At 41.5% G+C, this 23,333-nt stretch overlaps 1 protein-coding gene across 1 annotated transcript in view; it reads left to right on the top strand.

Annotated features, from left to right (window-relative positions):
* The first annotated feature begins 288 nt into the window (after positions 1 to 288).
* Positions 289 to 23,333, top strand: part of FLT1 (fms related receptor tyrosine kinase 1) — a 109,884-nt gene continuing 86,839 nt past the window's right edge. Inside the window, exons 1-3 of the mRNA XM_064645439.1 lie at positions 289 to 638; positions 15,450 to 15,546; positions 15,863 to 16,083. Coding sequence (XP_064501509.1) covers positions 581 to 638; positions 15,450 to 15,546; positions 15,863 to 16,083 — 376 coding nt within the window. The 5' untranslated portion in view covers positions 289 to 580. The remainder of the gene's footprint in view (positions 639 to 15,449; positions 15,547 to 15,862; positions 16,084 to 23,333) is intronic.

Genomic DNA, 23,333 nt, shown 5'->3' with positions numbered 1-23,333 from the left:
TCTGGTCTGGGAATCGCAAGTGCGTTGCGCGCCCTCCACGGGGGGACCCGGCGACGTGCGGGCGGCGATTCCCGCTGCCTGCCTCGGCAGTACTGCTCCGGCGGGAGGGCACGGCCGGGATCCGTGGGGGCCGGGAGCGGCCAGGAGAGGGAGACCCGCGGGGGAGCGACCCCGTACCCGCCGACGGGCGGGCGTGCAAGCAGGCAGAGGACGCATCCCGCGGAGGGCGTGCTCCCGGCGGAGGATGTGGGCGGAGGGGGCGGAGGGGTGCTCGGCGAGGGGTGGAGAAGTTATAAATCAGCGGGGCTGGAGCTGGCGAGTAATTCGTGCCCGCGGGAGGTGAAGCTGGCAGGGCGGCCCGCAGCGGACGCTCCCTTTCCGTAGGTCGGGTCGGGGCAGGGCGGGCGGCTAGGGCTCGGGGGCTACTGGATGCGGATTCCGCGCCGCGCTGCGCCTTTATCTCCGCCACCGCGGGAAGCGCCCGGGACAGAGGAGAGCCCGTCGGAGGCCAGCCGGCACATCTGCCCCTGCCTCGCCGCCGTCGGCAGGGATAAAAACCTGCGCTCCCGCGGGCAGGACCATGCCCCGCCAGCTGTTCTCAGGGATCGTGCTGCTGGGAGCCGCCCTCCTGCTCTCAGGTAAGGGTCTGCCGGGACCCGCTGCCCCAGTCAGCCCCCGTTGTATGCCGAGCTCTCCGAGACGGGCTCCCAGCGATGTGCCTCCTTGGTGGAGCCTCCTGCGCCCCTGTCCGGCTCCGCTGCGCCCCGCTTTTCGGCTGGAACCGGGGGGCACCTGCCCTCCGTCCCTCTCCTCTGGGCAGGGCCGGGGAAGCGATCTCCGCATTTCAGGGAGCGAAACGCCGCATCCCGAGCGGTTGTTATCCTCTAGATTCCTGTGGCGTGCCCCCGGAGCAGAGCCCCGGGGGTCCGGCGGTGCGGAGCCTCGGTGCCTCTTCTCCTCCGGGCAAGGCGGCGGTGGTGGAGAGGAAAGCCTCTCCCGGGCGCGGGGGACAGCCGTACATGACCGGGAGATGTCCGAACCGCTGCATCACGGAAAGAAAGCATGTCTTGGCCGCAGAGCAGGCTTCTTTCCCCCGCACTTTGTTTCGAAGTATCCCAGTTCTGCCCTTGAAGCGGAAAAGGTGCCCGTTTTCTTCGCAAAATTCCAGGTCCTGCTGCCGCCCGCAGGACAGGTCGGCAGAGCATCGCTGAGGTTGCCTGAGGGGTTGGCCGCGGGATACCTGGCGTTGGTCTTTCTGGAGAGTGGATGGAGCTGCTTTCCGGCGCCTGCATCCCGCAACGCTGTGTGTGCCAGGACGGATCAGTGCAGATTTGCTGTTCTTAATTGAGTTTTATTTTACTTTGAGTGAGGAGCCGGCCCCAATGGGACGGTGCGCCGTGGTGGGCAGTTCGTCCCAGCGTTGCGTGGCTGGTCATCTGGGAGCAGGGGTGCGTGGGGGCCTGTGGGGGTGCCCCGCAGAGCAGATCGGCGGGCTCCCGCGGGGCACGGCACACGGCATAAAGGGGCTGGCTGCTCGCGGGACAGCCGTCGAGGCAGGCGTTCCCGCGGTGAGCAGCGCGTTCGCCCGACCCGCCACGCTGTCCCGCACAAGTGGCTGGGGGCTCGGACTGCTCCGCACCGCTGAGCCCGCGGGAGCGGTCCCGGCGCGGGCGGTGCCCGTGCTGCCCGCCGGTGGCAGCCGTCTCCCGAGGCTGCCCGGGAGGAGAGCTAGCGGGGCCGCTCCGACGAGACGTTTTCCTGCTCGGGAAGTGCTGATTCATCAACTTTGATACAGATATATAGGTATTCTTCTTTTATTTTTTTTCTTTCTTTTCCCCAGGAAAGTGCTAATTTCCCCACATTATTTGTCTCCGCCAAGGAGGTTCTTATACCCAGGATGAAATAGGCACAGGCATGAGACACCCACCCTGGATACAGGAAATGTGGGTTCAGATCCTTGCCAGGCTTCCTTCACAGCTTGAGTTTGAACTTCGGCGTCCTGCTCCCACATGGGCTCCTGCAGTGACCAGCTATGCTGGGGACTGGCTTCCTCTTTCCTGTTGGAAAGGTTTTCCATTGTGCAGATCATGGCAAAAACCACTGCCCAGGGAGAAGGTGGACACTATGAGCCAGGGGCTGTAAGAGACCATGGTTCACACTGCTGTTCCAGGGACTGTCAGGGATGTGTGCACCTTCAACCAGTTCCAGTGGGAAAAGCTTGACTTGCTTAAGGGACAACCTGGTGCTCTGGGTGCTGGGGACGTACATCCCAGGGTTGGCTCAGATGCTGTAGGCACTGGAAAGATGCTTCTCTGTAGTTTGTCTGAGTGCCCTTAAGCTCTTTAGCTGGAAATTCATATGCCTCCAATGTACAAGAGATTGTGCCTGAAATCAGAATTTAGACTTTTTCAAACTCATTGATTTTGATATTTTTTTTTCTTTTAAAGAAAACCGTTCTTGTGCAGCTTTGTTTGGACATCCCAGATAGGTTGATCATGCTTCTTCTGGATCACTGGCAAAACTCTCCATATTTGCATTTGCGCAGAGAGTTTCAAAGTTATTGGTGAAGTGGTGGAATGTTTTGTATCATACACCTCTCTATGCTTTTCTTCCCATTTAATCCTCCTTCACTGCCTTTTTACCTACAATTCTTACTCAGGCTGTCCAGCACTTCCCGTTTGCAGTGTTTTTAATGAAACTCTATTCATCAACTCGAAGGTAAATAGACTATTATCAGTGAACAGCACATATGAATCACAGTTATTTCAGTGGGAACTAGAACATCAAAATCCCCAGTGGACTTTTCAATTTCATGGTCAGTTGGAAAAAATGAAGGAAGAAATTCCAGGTCAAATCTAATCAGTGCTGAGGGTAGTTTCTTGCAGTAACTAACCTGACTTCTCTGAAAGCGCTGTTCAGATGCAAGTTCATAAGTTAAGGTTTCAATTTGATTTGAGTACTTGCTGAAACAACTATACAGAGTGGTCTAATTAGGGATTAGGGCTGAAGATGTTAATGAAGTCCAGAAAATCTGGCTTTCCCACTTCTTCTGGACCTTTGTGGAAACTGGGCTCCCCCAAAAATTCCAAACTAAATTCACATAATGCAGAAGAGTTAAACATTACTATATAACACAGATGTTTAAAAAAATGTATACATGGGGTGAAAGTATCAAACTTTCTGACATTGCTAAAGAAAATCACACCATCTACTGATGTTTTACTAAGCAGGTGTTTTGCTCGTATGCTCTACACGAAGTTAGATTTCATTCTCTTACGGATGGTGTAAATCTGGAGCAATTCCTTTGGGCTAGGCTGGCATCTTCTAGATTTACAGTTTGTGCTAGAGGAAATCAGGACTTCACCTCTGCCCTAGTAAAGATCTTCATATCCAGAAACACCCAATACTTTTAAACCCCTAAAAATTTGCCACTGGGGAGGTTTGAGAGGTTTTTTGGTGGTGTTGGGGGTTTTCTTACATCTGAACAATAACAAACAAACTGAGCCTATTTTTTGTCAGATGCTTCAAAGACCGAAGCCCATAGCCCTTCACGTTGTGTGGGTGTATAGGACAAAAGGAAATTGTCCAGATTTTCAGGACAGTTGATGAGTCCTTAGACTTTAATGTGGTTTGGAAACTTCAAGCACAGTGTTTATCAGCTTGCTAGTTTTCATGTCTGATTGAGATTGGGAAAGGAAGAAGCTCAGCAGATGGGGTTAAGGTTCAGCATTTCCAAAGTCTATGTCCAGTGGGGCTGTGGTGGGACTTTATCAGCAAAACTAGTCCTTTGAATCCCCCAAAGTCAGGGTTGAGACTTCCTGCTGTAGCCCCAGAGGGAATGGGAAGCAAGACTGCTGCTAGAGTAGCTTTGCCATGAACTACAGAATGGCCAATCACAGTAACCTCTGCCCTTGGAGGCAAATCTCTCCTACTGGTGTGAGACTTCAAGAAGCAAACAGCTTCTTCCAAAGACATGGTTTGTCTTTAGATCTCACCCCTGCCCCCAACAGTTTCTTTTTTCTCCTCTATCAATATTTGTAAGAATGTAGAGGAACATTTCTCTGTACATTTGAGCATGAATTCTACCCATGGACAGAACCAGGCTCTTCTCTCTTTGCCCTTGTGATGCATCCTTACTGCACATACTCCTGCAACTGAGAAACCACCTTTCCCAAGCATTCTCAGCTGTGAATGGCCTATCCTGAAATTGGTCCAGTGATTGTCAGGAAGGTGCCCATGGATTTTTCTCCTATTGAGATGCAGAAGCTCAGTTTAGTTTCCCTATGGTTAGAGATCAGTACTGGATAAATCCTGGCGGTTACTATGCAGAAAGCAAGAGTTGGAAAAGTGAAAATATGGGCACCAGTACTCTCTCCAAAACCAAGTGTGGCACAATATCATGCTCTTGTGACCAGCAGAATGAATTCATGGTAGAACTAAGCAAAGTTGTAACAGATTGAGAAACACCAAGGGTGTGGGCAAAGAGATTTTTTAGAGATTTTTCTGAAATTTAAGTCTTGAGCCATTGAGATGTATGAAGAAACTTGGACTGGGAGTGTGGATGACTGTTTCTTCTGTATTAAGTCATGTTTGTATTTGGGGTGGGTTTTTTTGTGGCCTGGTGAATGGAAGTGTGCCAGTCTAAAGATGAAGAGGATGATTTAGCTCATGGTGCATCTGTGTATTCAAGACCATTATAGGTGCTTGTGAAATAGTTAACTGATTCATTAATCATCTTTCACAGACTTCTGTTTGTCTTTTGTTAATGCAGAAACAAGAAGTTCATGTTCATGGTGATGTGATTTTACTCTCTCTGTTTTTCCCTCAAATCCCGGTTGATTTTCATTATCGAAATACATATCCACAATGTAAAGTCACCCCTGTAACATATTGAGAACACAATGCAGTGTGATGTGGTTGACACTGATTTCTCTTGGCATGACTTTTCTGCATGGTGGGGCTGCTTTTCCAGCATTCACTAGTACAATGCACTAAGCGCCCGTGCAATCTTTTTTAAGTTGTATTCCTTCTTTGGGAGGTACGGCCTTGAAACAAGTTTCTCTTTGCTGTTGGAGCAGCTGAAGGATGTGGAAGTGGCTAGAAGGAAGCGGTTTCTAGGATTTCAGTGGGTTGAAGATGCTGTGGCAATGTGGTGACGTTGTTTCCATGCCGTGCCTGGAAGCAAGGGTGGAGCGGGCAGGGCACAGAGCTGGAGACCTGTGAGCAGATGTCTTTGCTCCTCAGATGTTCTCTCAGAAAGCCTATGCTCTGGGAACAGACCCCCTGCTTAGTGTGTGGGGAGCAACAAGGGATGAATGTGAGGGCATTTCATGAGAGGAATTTCACGATTTCACATAGTTCCCTTAAGCGTCCTTCCTGTGGGATTCTTCCTTGACACAGAGTGAAGGAATTCACCCCTTTTGTTGCCATTGTCATTCCTCTGTGGAAAAACCTCTCATCAGGATCACCATAGTATAATGTTAACAGAAGCATGAGAGTGGCCATCCTGGATTAGACAAGTGCTCTATTTAGTTTCACATCATGTCTCTGGTGGTGTCCAACATCTGATCTTCAGGGGACGTTCAAGGAACCTTACATGAAGCATTTATCTGATAAAATTCTCCAAAGAGGAAATTTTTTTTCTAGTATGATCTAAAATCCAGTATTATTTACTAAGAAACTGTGGGATTGAAAGTCAAGGGAACTAAAATTTAGTTGTCATCTATGTTTATGGCAAATGGATATTACATGGTGGAATTAAATTGCATTGTACTGTATAGTACAGAGAATTTTCTTCTTCTGTTGTGCTGGTAGCGTTTGAGATGAAACCTCACCTTTCTTTGTTTCATGGAATGCTGCAATTATTGTTCATCCTAATCTATTTTATAAGTATTAACGATTATAATTTCCCAATGTAATTGAGCCATAGACAAGCTTGCCAGAAATTTTCTGCATGTACATCTGCCTTAGATGTTGTGGTTTAGATGTCAGTGAACTGCAAAATGGGTTTGGCCTCTTGAGCCATTGCAAGGGACTTCTCTGTGCAGACTGTTACTGTTTTCTCACCTCTCTATTTTAAATTATTGTGTCTCATTATCTACTTGCTCTTGTTTCGAACTCAGGGCCTTTGTTTATAGCTCTGTTTTATAGGTTTGAATGGGATGAATGGAAAGTCAGTTCCTGACTTTTCTTAATATCTTGGAGAGTTACGGGACATCTCAACTGTAACGACAGAGTTTTGGAAATAATAACTGGCAGCCTTCAGCAAAGTGGAAATCCTTCAAATTTGCTTTAAATTTTCTTTTACATAGTTCTGAATTTTGTTTCTATGCTTACAACTTAATGATTAGTACAGCCCCAGATGAATTTGACAGGCCTGAGTTGCTGGCTAAGAAGGCAGGTTACTGGCAGATAGGCAGTTTGTCTATCTGTATGAAAGTCTTCTGATTCAATCCTGTTATATTGCTTTAGTTGTCCTGCCAGATAATCTGTAACAAATTTTAAGCATCAAGCTGGTAAAGAAATTCAGTCTGATCAAGAAAATGTACACCCTTCCTTTATATAGGAATTCTAAATTATTTTTGTGTCAATTTTGATGTACTTGCTTTGTCTTTATACCATATCAATACTTTCCTACTGTGCTAATTAATGGGATAAACTTTTCTCCAAAATATTGATGATTATATGCTGGGTTCTGTCACAGTGGAATTAGAGCAGAGGCACAGTTCTTGCTGCCACATGTCAGTAAGTGATACGATAGATCCGATGACTCACAGACATAATCTGGATGGAGTTATCTATACTCCTGGAAGCAGCACAGGCTGACTCTTGTGGAGGCATGAAATTATACTCCTGGGTGAATGCCAATGGCTGATCACACAGCATCCCTTTTATTGGGCAGATGATGGAGTCACAACCACTTCTCATTTGAATAGCCTGATCAGGATCTCTATGAAGGGGCCAGGACAGGCACATCGAGGTGGAGGGGGATTTGTGCTGAATGTGTCTGAGAAAGTGTTGCTACAGCCTAGCTCTGCTATTACCAGGTCTTGCTGAGAGCAGCCTCGGTGGACCTGTTTGGCTTTTTTTTAAACTGGGCGTTCACTCTGTTGGAGTGAACACCAGACTAAGGTGGACACAACTGTGGTATTTATCTTCTTTTCTCAATGCACACTACATATATATGTGTGTTTGGCCTCCCTGGTGTGATTTACCAAAGCGACAATCCCACACAGGTTTATAATGTAGGTGTCAGACTGCACATTTGGGTTTCCATTTTCAATTCCATATGTTCAATGGAAAATAAAAAGGTTGTTATGGATGGTTTTATTTCTTCTCTGTAAGTATGTTCTCCTTATATAGCCAATGAAATGAACACCTTCATCAGGCTAGACAATGGTAAAAATGTTCATTTCAAATCCTAAGTTTCTAGAGATGTTAAAACTTGGTGGATAAAACAAGAAATCAATTTTTTTTTCTCTCAGGTTTTCTGACTGTTAAATTTTGAAATTTATTTTCAATTGGCATTATATTAAGTGCCTATGCTTACCCATGGAAGTCACCTGGTGACTTCAGGGCAGACAGGACATAATCTTCTGATGACCTGGTAAAGCAAGTGCCTTCAAGCAGATCTCACAGGGCACAGCACACTGAACTGCATGGCCTTGGTTGCCCAGGTATGATGGGAAATGTTAATAATTTCAATTGGTAGTAACTGGAATGAGATTTATTTCAAATAAACAGCTCAGATTTCAGTTTGTTTAATTTCTGCATCTAAATTTTTAAATGAACAATCCCCCCCACTCTTAAATGGTTTTACCACAGACTTCTGTAAATGCAATCTGACTTAGCTAGGGCAAATACTGGCAAAAATTTGGCAGTTATTGGGGAATTATGGGGGTTTTTTATAGTGATTGACTATATTGGCATAATAGTGTGTACTATTCAGAAGTGTTAATGAAGTGTTATCAGAATTGTACTTGCACTATTTGTAGCAACTGGGTTTTTTGCTTTGCCTCTATAGCATCTAATCTTATACCAGTATGTGTATATACATCTAGGAACAGCAAATGCATAGAGTGAGTAAATAAATTATCACTTGCTCTGAGATGTAGAACTAAAAGGGGAAGGACACACTTATTCAAATACCTTTCTATGCCTTTGAAGGCCTTTCTTGAGCAGTAGAACATCCATTTGCCTTGCTGAATGATTTTCAGTTCTAAGGCATGGAGCCAGGGTCAAGGTTTTTAGTCTCTGCCCAGGACTCATCTAATCTACTGTGATAAACCTTATGCTGTTCAGATTCTATCAAATGCATATCATACAGCAGCCCAGCTTTCTCATCCATTAATCTATCCATTTCTTTGACTGGCTGTTACATCCTAATGGTACTTTAAATTCCTAAATTATAATTGAGATTGATCAGATTAAAGCATTTGTTCCACAAATCACTTGGCATGTATTGTAGAACATCAAACTGGATAATTGGAATGTCCCTTCTGGACCTGAAAGGGATGAACCAATGAATTGATGATTTTTGTGCATCAATGTGTACTTCATAAATAAATAGCATCCAATAATTTCCTTGATCTTGAATACAAATGAGAAGATATTTCAGTCACAACAGAGCTATGTGCAAGTGATGGATCTATTAAGGGAATGATACAGGCTGAGCTCCTGCTTCTACTCTGAGAGTGCTTCTGTTTGCCAGCTATGTACCAGCAGACATGGTGCCTCTCTTTACACAGGAAACAACAGGAAACAGGGACAAAACTACCTTGCAGTCCAAGGGCCTATGTCTCTTAACACTTGTAAATCCCCATGGCCCTTAATTGCTCTGCAAAGTTTTACTTCCATAGAAATAGTGGTTGCATTTTGCTGCTTCAGGTCATGAGTTTGCTCGTCTGGACACTTGTCAACATCAGCTAGGGGCAAAGGCATGCCTCCTTGCTCTCTCACAGTTAAGCTGTCCTAATTTCTGTTCTGCAGACTTCAGGTGTGAAGTTTGGATTTGCTTCAGAGAAGTGGTGTAAAATTAGATGTATGAAGGACTGTGAGATTTCCTTTAGAATGACATCTGGATGACATCTGAAAGACCTGGGGATATTGCTTTGAGTCTCAGGGTGGCTCTTGGTTTGGTGCTGTAGGTCTTCCCTGGAGGCTATTTCTAAGTACAGGCAATGGAGATGATGCTTTTACCCCTGGGAGCAGGAACCAGACCACGCTGCCTGCTTTGCCTGTGCGTGAGAACCGGAAACCCAGGCGACGTAGATGAGATAGAAGAATGTCTTCCTCCAGTAGCAGTTCTTCTCAGCCACCAGCAGCCACAGAAGTAGAAAGCTTTATTATCCAGGGTGATCCCTTCTCCCCCTAGTACTGTGGTAGGACCAGGCCAGACAGTCACACTTCAGCAAGAAAAAAAGAGAAATTTTTTTTTGCAATCACCACCCAAATTTTGAGACAACTTTGCCTGAAAGTTCTCCTGTCTTTATAAATGGAATTATTGATGCTCATGAGAATCTCAGTGTTGATTGAACTAGAAGGACCGGTTGGCCAAGATTCCTTCTTATGGTCAGATGTAAATCAAAACTTTGAGTGAGAGTTGAGTCAACTCTTGAGAGTTAACAACAAGTTCATTCTCTCTCTCTCTTTTCTTTTTCTTTTTTTTTATTGGAGTAATTTGGTGTAATGATGTAATTGGACTCATTATGGATGGATACAACTGTTTGAGCAAAAAATTAATTATATTTAGAGAATATAACAGAGTATTTATAGAATGTCCTGAAGTGCCTTTAAAAGAGATGGTAATACAATAGCCTGTCAAGAATAGCTTTGAAAAAAAATAATTATTGATATCCCAGGTTCCTTACAAAATGGAGTAAAGCTGTATATCCCATATGAGGTTAGCTGGTGGCCATGTTCTGATTAAGGTGCTGCTGCAGATCAGAGTCTGCTCATTTTCACCGGAGATGCACTGAAGGTCAACCCACTGGGTACCACCATGTTCCTTAACATTTTGTCCAAATTCTGCAATTGCTTATTAGTTGCACACATGTGGGTATTCCCATTCCCTTCAATGGTATGACTCATAAGGAAATGCTCATAAGCAAGAGTAAAGTCCTGGACTGCATTTGAACTGAATGACCCACGTTAAGGATCACAGAGAGGAGAAGATCCTGTAAAGAAATCACGTGCACCTTCTTTCCAGTGAATGAGTGTCTCCTACAAAATGCTTTTTTGCTGAATATTGTTTGAATCAGGAGGAAATTATATTTGATGGTGAAAACAACAAAGGAGTTATGTTTAACAAGCCTTGAAACACGTGTAAATCCAACAATGACTGAAACAATTACTTCATGATGGATAACTTTATTGCTCGCAGATGGCACTTTAAACCCAGAAGGTCAGATTCTTTGTATACACTGAAGTTGCAAAGATAAACTGATCACTCTCCTTATCCTCTGATTGGGCAGGTGAAAAAACAGTTAGTCAACATGTTGAGGATTACTGGGGTGGCTGGAAGACAGCCTCAAGTTATGAAAAAGATGTTAGAAAGCCATCAAACCTGTTAACTTCAAGGAAAATTATGATAACTCCTGATATTGTATTTTTTAAACTAAGCCATAAAACTAGCTTTTGAGTTTACTTTCTTTAGTCTAAGGTAGCAGAAATACACAGTGTATGAAAGAAAATTTAAAAGTAGAAGCCGGAAAAATCTGAATGGGAATAATAATCCAGAACATGGTCCCAGTTTTGGGCTCATCATATCTATAATTTTTAAGAGAAATCAAGATTTAGCAGAAATCAGTAGAAGGTTGATAATGCATGTGTGGTTACTCATTTGTCTGTAGAACTGGACACTCACATCATATTGAAAAAATATAAGCATGTTCATTTATCTTACCTTTTTTCATGACTTGTGATCAGTGTTTTTGGTTAATAGAAGATTCAAATTTTTGTTTATTTCATTCATGAGAGAATCAGCTTTTTTACAGGGCAGAAGATAATTGAAAAAAGTTGTTTTTTTCTTGCCTTGCAAATTACAGATTGCTCTCTGCTTTCTTTAAAAAAATATTTGTCCTTCCCTTTACTTTACTTTACTTCCCTTACTTTACTTAGAATGGCTAACTTTTGCAATCTAAATTAATGTTTGCTCATTAATTAATTAATAATGTCGATTGACTTTCACATCTATCTAATAAGCCTTCCAAAACAAACAAAATATGCCAAAAAATCACCTCTTTCCCCATGATGGGAGATTCCTCAGTTATCAGGATTAATTAGTTCTCTTGTTGTCACATGAAAAGAAGTTGCACCCCCCAATGTAGGTCAGTGTGAGGGTAGGCTGCTGATGGTCGCTTAGTGACAGGCACAATGATAAGCGAATGTGTCCTGTTGAGCCATGACCCTTCAGAAAAGACAGTGTCAAGTGAAATGCCCACAGAAGGTACATAAAAGGCATAATCCACTTCTAAATATTGACAGTAGGAATTTCCCTGCCATTCTCCTTCTTTTTTCTTTTCTGGTAAACAAGTCAAACTCTATTGTATTCGTATGCTGCATCAGTTTTGAAGTATTTAAAAATGTAAGGAAGCTAATGACCCATGAATAGATAGGATGTCAAATAAAGTTATTTTTCTTCGAGACTTAGCATCCCACCAGTAAAAGCGTTGTCTCACATACTTGTAAAAGCAACAATATTGGCTTGAAATAAGACTTCAGCTTTTTGTTAGTGAAAAACTAAATAAATTAATATATAACGAAGCTGCTATGTCTTGCCAAATACACTGACATTTAGTCTTGAATGTTAATATGTTTAATTACTGGAGTTAAGTGTCTAAAATGTACTTGAAATCAATGATGAAATACTGGCTTGTATCAAGGGGAGCAGAGTTAGACAAACACTAAGCACTCCTGAAGAACCCACCCACAATATTTACAAATACTGTGCTGTCTTTCGGATATATGTAATTTGTGTGAAAGGGCAAAAGCTTGAGTATGTATCCAGTATATTTGGGTTTCTTTTTTGCCTACAGGATGGGGTGAGAAGGTAGGTGTTTTGGGGTTTTTGTTTTTCTTTGATTTTAATAACTCTGAGGCAGATTTTCTGACATACAGGCTTCCAGGCTGCATTGTCTAGTATGCTTAAGACAGATCTTTAGATTTTGATGCCTTTGTTTATATCACTGAAGAGTTATGAAGAGAAAAATTTGTAACATTTATAATGGTTTCTTGCCTGTCACCTTTGGCAGACTTTGAAAACAACAGCAGCCCACATACCCAGGGCTGGTCTCTTGGTTGCAGCGTGGGTCAGGTGTGGGCATGGTGCTGCATGGCTGGCTTTGCTCCTGAGTTTGGTGCCGGTGCCAGCGCTGAGCAAAATGGAACTCTCAGCACCATAGGCATGAAAAGGCACTGCAGACTTGCCCTCCTGCTTGCTGTCAACACCTGTCACACACATGGATTTTTCCACTTTCCCACAAGTTTTACAATGGAAGCAACAACCTATGTGTTGCTCTCTAGTAACTAGTTCCAGTGTTGCAGCTCTAGCAGCTGGTCTTTGGCCCCAATGGTTTTCTCTGGCAGACCATTAAGTGATGGGTTTTCTCGTACATATTGAACTGTTTGTAAACATTGTTTCATGCTTCCAGCTTTTCAAGAGCCTGAAATAAGGAGCAGTTCAGGACAGTTTGAGATCAAGTTTCCCCCTTGGGAAAGATTTAAAGAACAAGATTCTTAAAGCTGGATATAAACACTGTCTTCTTGGGAGAGTATCTGAGCCTGCAATTCTGGGATGACAAGAGGAATACAAATGAAATGCCGGAGGATGGTAGTTTCACAAAATGGTCAGATTGTTTAGTTGGAGGACATTGGCAAACCCTTTCAACCAGAGTGCCTGGGTTGCTCCCCAGGAATCTTCCTAAGCCCTTGCAACATCTTATCTCAATTCTCAGTGATTAGCTTCAGGGACATTATTTCAGAATGGCAAATGAGTAGACTCATAGTCTGTAAGCGTTAATGGGAGACTGTCCCATAAAAGCACAGTGCACACTTTGGAAGAACCAGCACTCAGAGTTGAGAGCCATAAATCGTAGGTAAGAAAAATGTATGTTTGCAACATATCATATAACAAATTGCTTCGTCAAAGATTTGCTGCATCCTTTTCTCCCCTCTTAACATTGGCAGAATATATTCATTTCTAGTTAGAAGTATGATTGTCTAGACATATCCAGAGGAAGTCTATGTATTTGTACAGTCTCACCATTCAGATTTCTGGTGTTACTTGTGGTTCAGTCCAGAAGACCTCTTTATTCTGAAAATTTGTTATGCCCTTGCTTGAAGCTTGTTCAAGTGAGCTATAATTTAGTTTACATCTATGTTCAAGTGTATCCTTTAAATCTTGTTTTGAATATGCGTGGATGATAGTATATATAGGAAAAATACTGAAGCCACAGCTTCAGTACAGGGCTAAAAAGAAAAATGCAGATAAGTGTAATTAACTTAGACATGAAAGGTTAATTAAAAGTTAGTTAATGCCAACAGTTTACATTTGCTAAATTGTTAAGGAAGAGAAAAAGGCTGCTGAACACCTGTAGCAAACAGTTTTGCAGACTTAATCAACCATTTGCTTTTTTCATGGATTGTGTTCAGTAGCCCCAGAAGGTGATTTAGACCTCTTGTCTCCACCAATGTTATAGGGAATCAGTATGGAATACTTACTGATAACTGCAGCACAGCTGGCTCCCCAGACTCCCCAAAATTGGCAAATGATGGCAGTATCTCTTTACTTTTGTACAAAATCTTTGTATTTTTAGCATCTCTCCCCAAACGTGGAGACTTGGCTTCTCAGCCGTTCTCAGACTGATGGAATTCAAGTCCACATCTCAGAACAAAGTTTTGATATTCAGCCTCTAATCTGAGGCTACATCTGCTGCTGGATGAAATCTGCTGAATTTGGAGCAGCAATTGACTTTGGAGAATGTAGTCAAACTTTAGTAACCAATCTCAGCCAGAACTGGTTTCCAAAAGTGCCTTCTCTATCAAAAAAAGGAGAGAGGCATTTCCAGTGGGTGATCCATAGCTACCAAATAAGGTTCATGTGTTTCTACTATGTTTGATGGACACAGTTGTTCATATCTGGGTGTGTCAGGGACCTCTTGAAAGGACTTAAAGTTGCTAAGCTCAGATTGTACTTTCAGTTCTGGTGGAAATATCTGCATTACCCTTGTTTATGTGATGCTGCTTCTCCTGTATGTTGACAAATAATATATTCTCTTAAAGCAAAATGATCGGGAATACTCGCTGCTCCTCTCTCACAACACTGAAATCTTCACAACTGCACTTGAGACCAGATCAGACTAAAACTAGTTTTCAACTTTAACTGTTTAAAAATACTTCTTTGTTATGTTTCTAGCTTCTGGAACACTCTGCTATCAGTGTGAGGGCAATGGGATGGATCAAGGATTGTTTCTTCTCTAAGGCATGCACTTCTGTCAGCTTGCCATGGAAGCTTTTGTGGCCATAGCCTATTATGGGGCAAAGATAAAACATATCTTTCCAGCCAGCACCTACTGACTTGATGAGAACTTGATGAGAGGGAAGATCTGGTGTTCCTTTGGTCTTCTGACCATGGGGCTTTTTCACGGTCTTCCTAAGAATTGCCTTCACATGGCCTTTGCAAAACCTACCTGGATGTTTTCAAGTGTCATAAGCCACCTCGTGTTACATCGATACCCAGGGTTTCAGCCATATCAGAATGGTCTAACCATGACAGTATCCTTGCTTTCTCAAATAAGCAGCAAATCTGGTCTGGAGGGTGCCTTGATCTTGTTCTCAAAATTTATTGTAAAGCTCTCCAGTTACCTTTTGACACCACTTCACTGGTAGGAAGCATGAAGCTGTCGAGGGACCATAGGTAACAGTACTGTGAACTTTAGTTAGGAAGAGAAGATCCTTAATCCCCTTTCACTCCTTCCACATCAGTTCCAGCTTTGCAGCAAATTGTTTGAGTAGGATTTCGGTATCTTAAAAGTCCGTATGTGGCTCTTGCCATGGAATTGGCTGACTTTTGCCCTTTCTGTTGAAGGGGCTGCCATGGCAGTGTTTCCTAAGAAAATACAGCCGGTGGTGCTTGAGGGCACGCTTCCTTGGTTAGATGTGTAGCCACAAGGTCCTGAACTTTCTTCATGGTGTGCTCAGTGAAAAATATGAGAACAAAGTCATTGACTGATAGCTTTCATTTCTATTTTCTTTCCTGAGTAACGCTGCTGGAAGATTATGTGAGTCCTTAGTCAGGACAATGGGACTTTGCTCAGAGGAAGAGAATTTGTGGGGTTAGAGGGGCACACTAATTTCTTTTCTTTTTCAGTATAACATCATAAATGTGAGTGTACTGGGAGCAGAATGATTTGTCATTGTTAATACTTTGTTTTTTTTCTTTGTTTTTCTAGGATCTAATTCAGGATCAAAATTAAAAGTTCCTGAGCTGAGTATAAATGCCACGCAGCATGTTGTTCAAGTAGGACAGACTTTAAATCTCACTTGCAGGTAACCAACTGACTTGAATTCTGCCAATTTGGTAGGGAGATCATACACATGACACTTTCTTTCTTTTTTTTTTTTTTTTTTTTTTTTGTAACTGAAATTAGAAAAAATGAAACCTTATGTTGTGGGGAAAGGTGGGGAATGAACTTCAATGGCAATTGTTTAATAGTTCTTTGTTGTTTCTGTTGTTGTTTTTGGAAAACAAGATAAAAGAGAACCCCAGAAATAGCCTGATATAATAAAAAAGAAAGCTTGGGAACTGGAGCTATATAATTGCAGCCCAGCATAATTGTTTCTGCTTCCTTATCTGTATTTGCAGGGGGGAAATGGTTCATTCATGGTCTTTGCCTGAAACTCTAAGCAAGGATAGCAAAAGGCTGCAAGTAATTAAATATGCCTGTGGAAGAAATGGGAAGCAGTCCTGCAGCAGTCTGACCTTGAGCAGAACTCAAGCAAGTGACACTGGAAACTATAGCTGCAAATACCCAACAAGTCCAGTGAAAAAGAAGAAGGAATCTACAGTCTATGTATTTATTAACGGTAAGATTAATTTTTTTTAACACTTCTTGGTACTTGCACTTCAATACAGAGAAATGGATAAATAAGGCAGTTCAACTGTGGATAAATACAGAATTTTGAATTATATTTTCAGCCTTGCAAAATGTTATGATAATTTACCAATTAATGTATAAATCTACTTTACCAGAAATTTCAAATACAAATGTTAGTGTTTTATCTGTGAGGAAAAAAAATAAATAAAGAAAAAAACCCAATCCAATCAGTAAATGGAATTCCACATGGAAGTGGACTAGAAGTGAATATGTCAAATGGGTATCAGAGAAATCACATCTTACATGATTGGATGTGATGAGATTTCTAGGCAGCTGAAGGATGTCTTTCCAGATCACTGAATTATCTCATGCTGCAGAAAATTATTATTTGCATGTTAAGTCGCATTCAAAAATGTACTCTGCAGTCCATGTTACACAGATTGTAAAAATCTAGGGTAAACAAAACCAAATTAAACACACAATTTGTTCAGCAAACGAGTATTGTGTAATGTATGGGAAGTGCTGGAATTAGGTCAGTTAGGCTATAAAAGAAATTTCTTTCTGATCCTGTATTCTTCCAGGGTATCAATCAGACACTTCTCAGAATAGTTGAATTCTATAGGCAGAACAATAACAGAAGAAATTATAAACACTTTAGAGATTTAATTAATATTTTAGTTTTTCTTGATTTTTACAGAATAAAATTAATAGATTACTGTAACATGTCATGATTCACAGATTTTGAAAGCCCGTATTACAGAGAATTTGCAACTGGAAGTTTTCCAAATTATGGGTCTGCTGCGTCTAATGAGTTCACATCAGAGTGAATTACCCTTTGTTTTCATTTTGTAACATGAAGAGTGGGACTGGTGCTGTGAAAAAGCAGAATGAAGTGGACTTCTCACTACAGTGATAGAAAAAAGATAGCTCCCTCCCATTACTTTGTGTTGCTTTATTGAGAATTATTGACTATTTCATGCTGTTCATTCTGCTTTCCTTCATCTGAAATATACTGCACTGACTGTCTTTCTCATCCAGTTGTTTTTATATGATTCATTGTAAATCCAACAACAGAAGCATAGACAAAGTAGGATATTCATTTAATGACCAACATTTCCTGCAGCCTAGGATAACTTACAGTTTTCTTGGATGACTTTTGCAAGTTCCCATCATGGGATGTTCTTAAACCTTCCACCTTGGATGTCCTCTCTATCTGAGATCTACCCACAATCCTCTCCATTCACCACATGAGAAGGACCTCTCTGCTGAACCCATTTTATGATATAAGAATGCCTTTACATTCTCTTGGTCTCTTACCTCTTTGAAGTGTTAATTTTTCTGAATCCTGATTTTTTACAAATGGAAGGCACAACCAGTCTTTCTAATTCTTCGCTGCTACCCAGGTTGTATATGTCTTGCCTGCATCTGAAAGAGATCCTCAATTAGATGATTGTGAACTTAGGTTATCCGCAGAATTCAAATTGTGATGGAAGAGAAATGTATCATTGCAGAAATACTTTTAGGACAGCTTCTGACCACTCACCTCTGCCCCTGCACGCTATAATCAATTAAGGAAGACTGCCTGAGTGTTTTGGTTTTGTTGGTTTTTCAAGGATGTTCAGTCATAAATGTTGACATCACTGTTGAAGAGATGGTTAGATTATATTTCTCCTCCTATCTTATTTGAAAAAAACCAGTAAAATGTTTAAGGAACAAACCTGTATCAAGGTTAGGCCTCTTGGCATGTTGATTTTCTGAATTTGACAATCCTTTTGATTGAAAACCAATTTCTTAGTGTTGATTGTGTCCTAGGAAACACACATGAGAGTTAGGGCAAACTATGAATAACGAGGAAGGCTGCGAGGAAACTGCTCATTTAATGCCTGTTGGAAGTGTCACTCTGCCCTAAGGTGGAGAGGAGTATATTAGTCATCCAAAAATTTACAGTTTCAGGAATAATATTTAAGTTTGAAAGAAACAAGATACCAAGTACCAAAACTCACCCTTTCTGACAAGTGTCCTGTTGGCATATGGAAAGAAAATACTTTTTCCATCTTGTTGTCTCTATCTCTTTTCTATCTGTCTCTTATAATAAGTCACTGTTTCTCTGAACATGCATGAAAATTCAATTATCTGTCTCAAGTGGGGTTAAGATGGAGATAACAAAATCCTCTGTGAAGACTACCTTTCTTGAGTTTAGTTTCATTTTGCATGAATTTGTGGGTGTTTAGGAAATAAACATTTGTAAAATTTGTGTCCCTCCTAGTTTTGTATTGTTTCCTGTGGCAGGACGTTGTGTCAGTCCATTTCCCATATTAGCTTCATGTGGATCACTGAGGTGCCTGTTTCCCATGTCTTAGCATGCTGCAGATGAGAACAAATAGTTGCTATTTACAAACGCAGAATCCAAATCAGGAAAGTTGATATTGTTTGTACAGGAAGTCATCACTTATTGTTTTAAAAATGTTATTCATTTCCGTAATTAGAGTGATACTGAATATGAACTGGATTAAAAAAAAGAAAAGAAGTCCAAAGACCAAACCACAACAAACCCAGTAAGTCCTTTGGTTCAGTAATGAGTGTATGCTACAGCAGAAAATGAGCTTCTACAGACAAAAACAAGATGCAAGACGATAAGAAGGAGACTACAAGTCCCACATGCCCCAGGATGACTTGGAACATTTCTGAAGTCCTGCTTTTGGGGATCAAGAAGAGGCAGGCTGGTGACTTATCTTCCAGGAGCTGGTCCTGACACCACCCTTCTTTCGGCTGGAGAGGTCACTGCTGAGTTGCAGAGTTGCACAGTGTCTCGGCAATTCTTGACTCCACACAGCTCAGGAATTGAGACATTAAGCGAGGGAAATTAATTCTCTTAAGAGCCTTCAACTTTGCTTCAAGAAAACTGATGGCCTGACTTTGCCCATGAACCATGGGAAGATGAAGAAAAGCCTCTGCCAATTTCTCCACTGTCTTGCACCCAAAAGTTCTCAGAGCTTTGTTTTGTAAGCCAACTGCAGCCTAGTAGTAAAAAAAGGCTTGTGGTGAACACTTACTGCCTACATCACAGTGAGGCATGGGGAATTTTCTGCTTGAAAAGAGATAATGATGGAATAAAGACATTTAAGAAATATCAAATTATCAGCAGGCTGTTTTGAAATCTATATAGACTTCCCTGGGGGACATTACTAAGACTTTTCTTTCTGTCTGCCTTGCCCTTGTCTCCAAGACACTTTTCAGTTGCTGGAGCTAGTTCACTCTCTTAAAAAATGTGTGGTTCTCTTTATTCTCTACTCTCATCATTTCTTTCCTTTGGACAATTGTTCCCATGGTATGACAGAGAAAAACCCTGTAAGTTCTATTACACTGATATATAGTTAGATACATTGATATAAATTTAGATTTTTGCAAGACTTTAAACAAACTGTGATTCAAGTTGAAGTGTTGCTATTTTCTGTAATGAAGGCAGTTTTCGGCTAGCAATATGCAAGAGTAAATGTCTTAATTATGTTGTAACAGAGAATAGAATTCTTCTCTAAGTGAAGCTGTATTTGGCTTTAGGACATTAGCCCATTTCTTATTCAGTGTTCTACCTCTCCTTGTCTGTCCTTATGATCCTGCTCTGTATGTCTTCTGAACACTTAATTTTCCTTGCAAAATGAGATGTTTTAAAATCAGACCTCTAGGCTGAGTCAGTTGTCTATCCTCTTTCTATAGTTAACAGAGAACAAAAAGACCTCATGGTATCTATCACTTGCCACTGACTTTACAGGAAATCTGGAGAACAAGCTTAGAATAGATGTCTTGCTTTGAGACAAATTAAGTCAGATGAGACAAATCAGAGCTGGGTAATTAAAGGTACACGTCCTAAGAGTACTTATACACACCAGTGCCTAGAATGTTAAACATGTCTACTAGTTGTATGTATTTGGCTTGAGATGTGTCTCAGGCTTGGCAGTCCAAAATGAAAGGCTCTAGCACTAAGGAATAGTTCAAAATGTAAGCCTTTGAAGTCTAAGAACGTCTGGGGTTTTGAGCTCTTTTTCAAACTCTAAAGTTTTATGGTGCAAGTTCTGAGTGTATGGCATCTCCTTGGGAGGTCCACTTGCAGACAAATAGCTGGATCCAGCCCCAGAACTGACATGCATTTAAGATTTAGCTGGATCCAGCCCCAGAACTGACATGCATTTAGGATTTAGCTGGATCCAGCCCCAGAACTGACATGCATTTAGGATTTAGCTGGATCCAGCCCCAGAACTGACATGCATTCAAGATTTAGCTAGATTGACTCCTGTTATCCTAAAGATACTATTGTTGCAGAACATGGAGGGCATCCAAAGAGTTCTCTAAAAGGGTCCCTTAAGATCGGAAGCATCAAAGTCAAAATAATTCAACAGGTAAAAAAAGGCAGTAAGAAAAAACACCTTGGAAGCTAACAAACAGAAAGGGAGATTTTCCTACTTTTTCTTTATTCTTCTTGTTCACAAATAATGTACTAATAGAAGAACCTGCCGAGACCTGGGGAACTCTTCCTCCCCTGTGCATTTTTTTCGGTCTTTGCTTTTGGCACAGTTTTAGCATATGAGCAGTACAGTTTTGGCTTATGCTGTCAGAGTCGATAATATGATAGTGCTTCTGTTATGAAGAGGAAACTAGTTGGAATTAAGCTATGTTGCAGCTGTATCAAGTATGCGGACACATTTTTAGTGTCTAATGAGGTTCCTGTTACAAAACAGAGACCTCTAGGACTTGCTGACGTCCATCGCCTATAATTGCCATGCTTTTGTCATTGTGTGTACATGGATTTCATATCATAGGACACTGTTGAGCAAAGCATGCGTGGACCCCTTGGCAGCATCTAAGGCTACATACCACCTTCTCCCTCACCAAGGCTCATAGCTCCTATTGAAACAAATATATTTCTAGGATGAATTGTCATAATGGAGAGATACATCTGAAAGAGCACTCCTAATATCTGTTAGCCTTTCTAGGGATTGCTTGCTGAACATAGTAATTGCTCTAGCATGGATTTCTTGGCTAATATGACTATTTTTCCTTAAGATATTGAACTGTGTTTTATTTGTGTTATGGACCTATGTTGGTCACAGCATTGTATAACTAGTCCCAAAGGAAAACAAACCAATCTGGCCTGAAAATCGTTGCACAATTATACTAGCAATGCTTTGTATCTGAATGTGCTCTAGATATTAATTAATAAACAAAAGTCCAGGTAAAAGAGAAAAAGAAAAAAGGAGGATAATACTTAATATCTCAAGTCTTCCTTCAAGGTTTAGACATGCTTTGTATTTGAAGAGTATTATTTTACAGGCTAAGAAGGGATAAAAGTGGAACAACCTTTGCTTAGGCATACAAAATGGGATTTCTTTTTTTCTTAAGGAACCTAGGCACCTACATGTGAGCAGTGAATAAATACCTTTGCTAGGGCATGATTCATCTCATGGTAAAGCAGATGTCCAAAATGGATCAGATGAGTCCCATTGCAAAATTCCTCCATTCTGCCCAGGGACAACAGTAACAGTTTGGCTCCTACCTCAGTGATAAATGTCTGTATTTTAGATGTGTAAGTGAGGCTTGAACCACTCTTAGCATGCAAGGTTCTTCTGGAATTCATTCTGAACAGCCCCAATAATTTATCTGGGATAAAAGGAGTTAATTAGGATGAATCCCTACAATGGAAAGGGAATTTGGCAATTGACCCATTAACTTCAATGAAGTCTGCATATCTATTCTTTACTAAAGACTTTGGTCCTTTTCACGTGCATGAGGGAAAAGGGTTTTATGTGAATATGATAAAAATATTTTACCTCTCTTAGCCTGAAAAGAATTTTAATGATGAGGCAAGTGTAAGTAGGCATTTTGGAAGAACTTCATAGGACAAGCTTTCAGAAATTTCAAGGAGCTTAGATTTTCCTGCAGAGACTTTTTTCCTTGCAAATGTATGTGTAAGTCCTCTGAATTACATAGCTCAGATTATTAAAAACAAAACAAACCCAAGAACAGTAGTCAAAGCTTTTGGAAATAATGAACCTCTCCACTTTCTGAATTTGGCATTTCAGTGTTGGCTAATTTAGTTGTTTGTGCAAACCCCATAAATAGCTTAGACAGGTTACTGATACCAGACATAATATTGCTTGTGTTAAGTCTCTTATCAAGTTTTTATCTGGCTGCCAACCAGCTTAGTAAAAAGCTGCTATTTATGTTCTTTAACAATATAGCAAGTGACCTTCATGAATTTGGTGACTTCATTAATGCTCTTTGTGGTTTCATGTTGATTGAAACTGAGAGATATTGTAAGGACCACAGTCATCCCAGCAGAGTCATTTATTCCAGGCACAATTTCAAAATACATTAACCTGAATTTTAAAGTAACCTTTAACATATGGAAATATTCTGGCTGTCCAGCTTTCATTTTGGTACCCTTGCAGGCAGCTCTGAAGAAAAAAAAGTGAAACCAACAAAAACAATCAATAATTCAAAAATCAAGTTCAACTCTCTTAGATCTTCCATTCGAAATCCCAATGAAGCTGAACACATAACTTGGATGTGGTCTTCAAGATAGGTCAGTCTGTAATGTTCATTTTATGTTTAGAGCTTTCTGAACATAAAAGTGAGTGGAGCTGGCCCAGAAGACTGCTGGCAGAAGGTTAGGTCATCCCACATGTGCTGCCAGCCAGCTGTTTGAGGAGGGATGCCATTTACCTTCCCTCAGGAAGAAATTGAGAGGAAAGGTAGCAGGAGCTAGTGGTAACAGCTGAGGTTGTAATGGGATGGAGAGAGGAAAAAAGAAGCAAGGAATGCTATTGCCTGGGGGACAGAAGGATTCCATGTTGTTGGCATACTGTGCCAATGTGGCATAATCTTCCTTGGTGCTGCTGTGTGTTCAGCTTTGCCTGTTGCAGGCTGGTAGACCCCACACCAGATTCTGATCTTGAGGCATTGAGAGTATCCCCTTATGGCCTCTAAGTTGGAAGGAGAATAAAATCAAGGGGAATCAGGAAAAGCCTCCACGCTCATTATGAAAACAAAACTGTGCTAGGAAACATGATGCGTATTTCTTTTAATCAAAAGCAGGAAGACATTTGGAGCACTTGGGGCCACCAATTGCCCTCCAGCCCATGGCGGAAGTCCCCGGTGATGTCAGTGGGAGCTCTGCACGCGAATAGCTGGGGCACAGAGACGCCTTGGCGTACCACTGCAGGGAGAGTACCAAGAAAGGCTGTG

This window comes from Pseudopipra pipra, chromosome 2 (genome assembly GCF_036250125.1).
Source record: "Pseudopipra pipra isolate bDixPip1 chromosome 2, bDixPip1.hap1, whole genome shotgun sequence".
NCBI lineage: Eukaryota > Metazoa > Chordata > Aves > Passeriformes > Pipridae > Pseudopipra > Pseudopipra pipra.
Note: the sequence above shows the minus strand (reverse complement) of the source record. Positions and strands in the feature narration are given on the sequence as shown.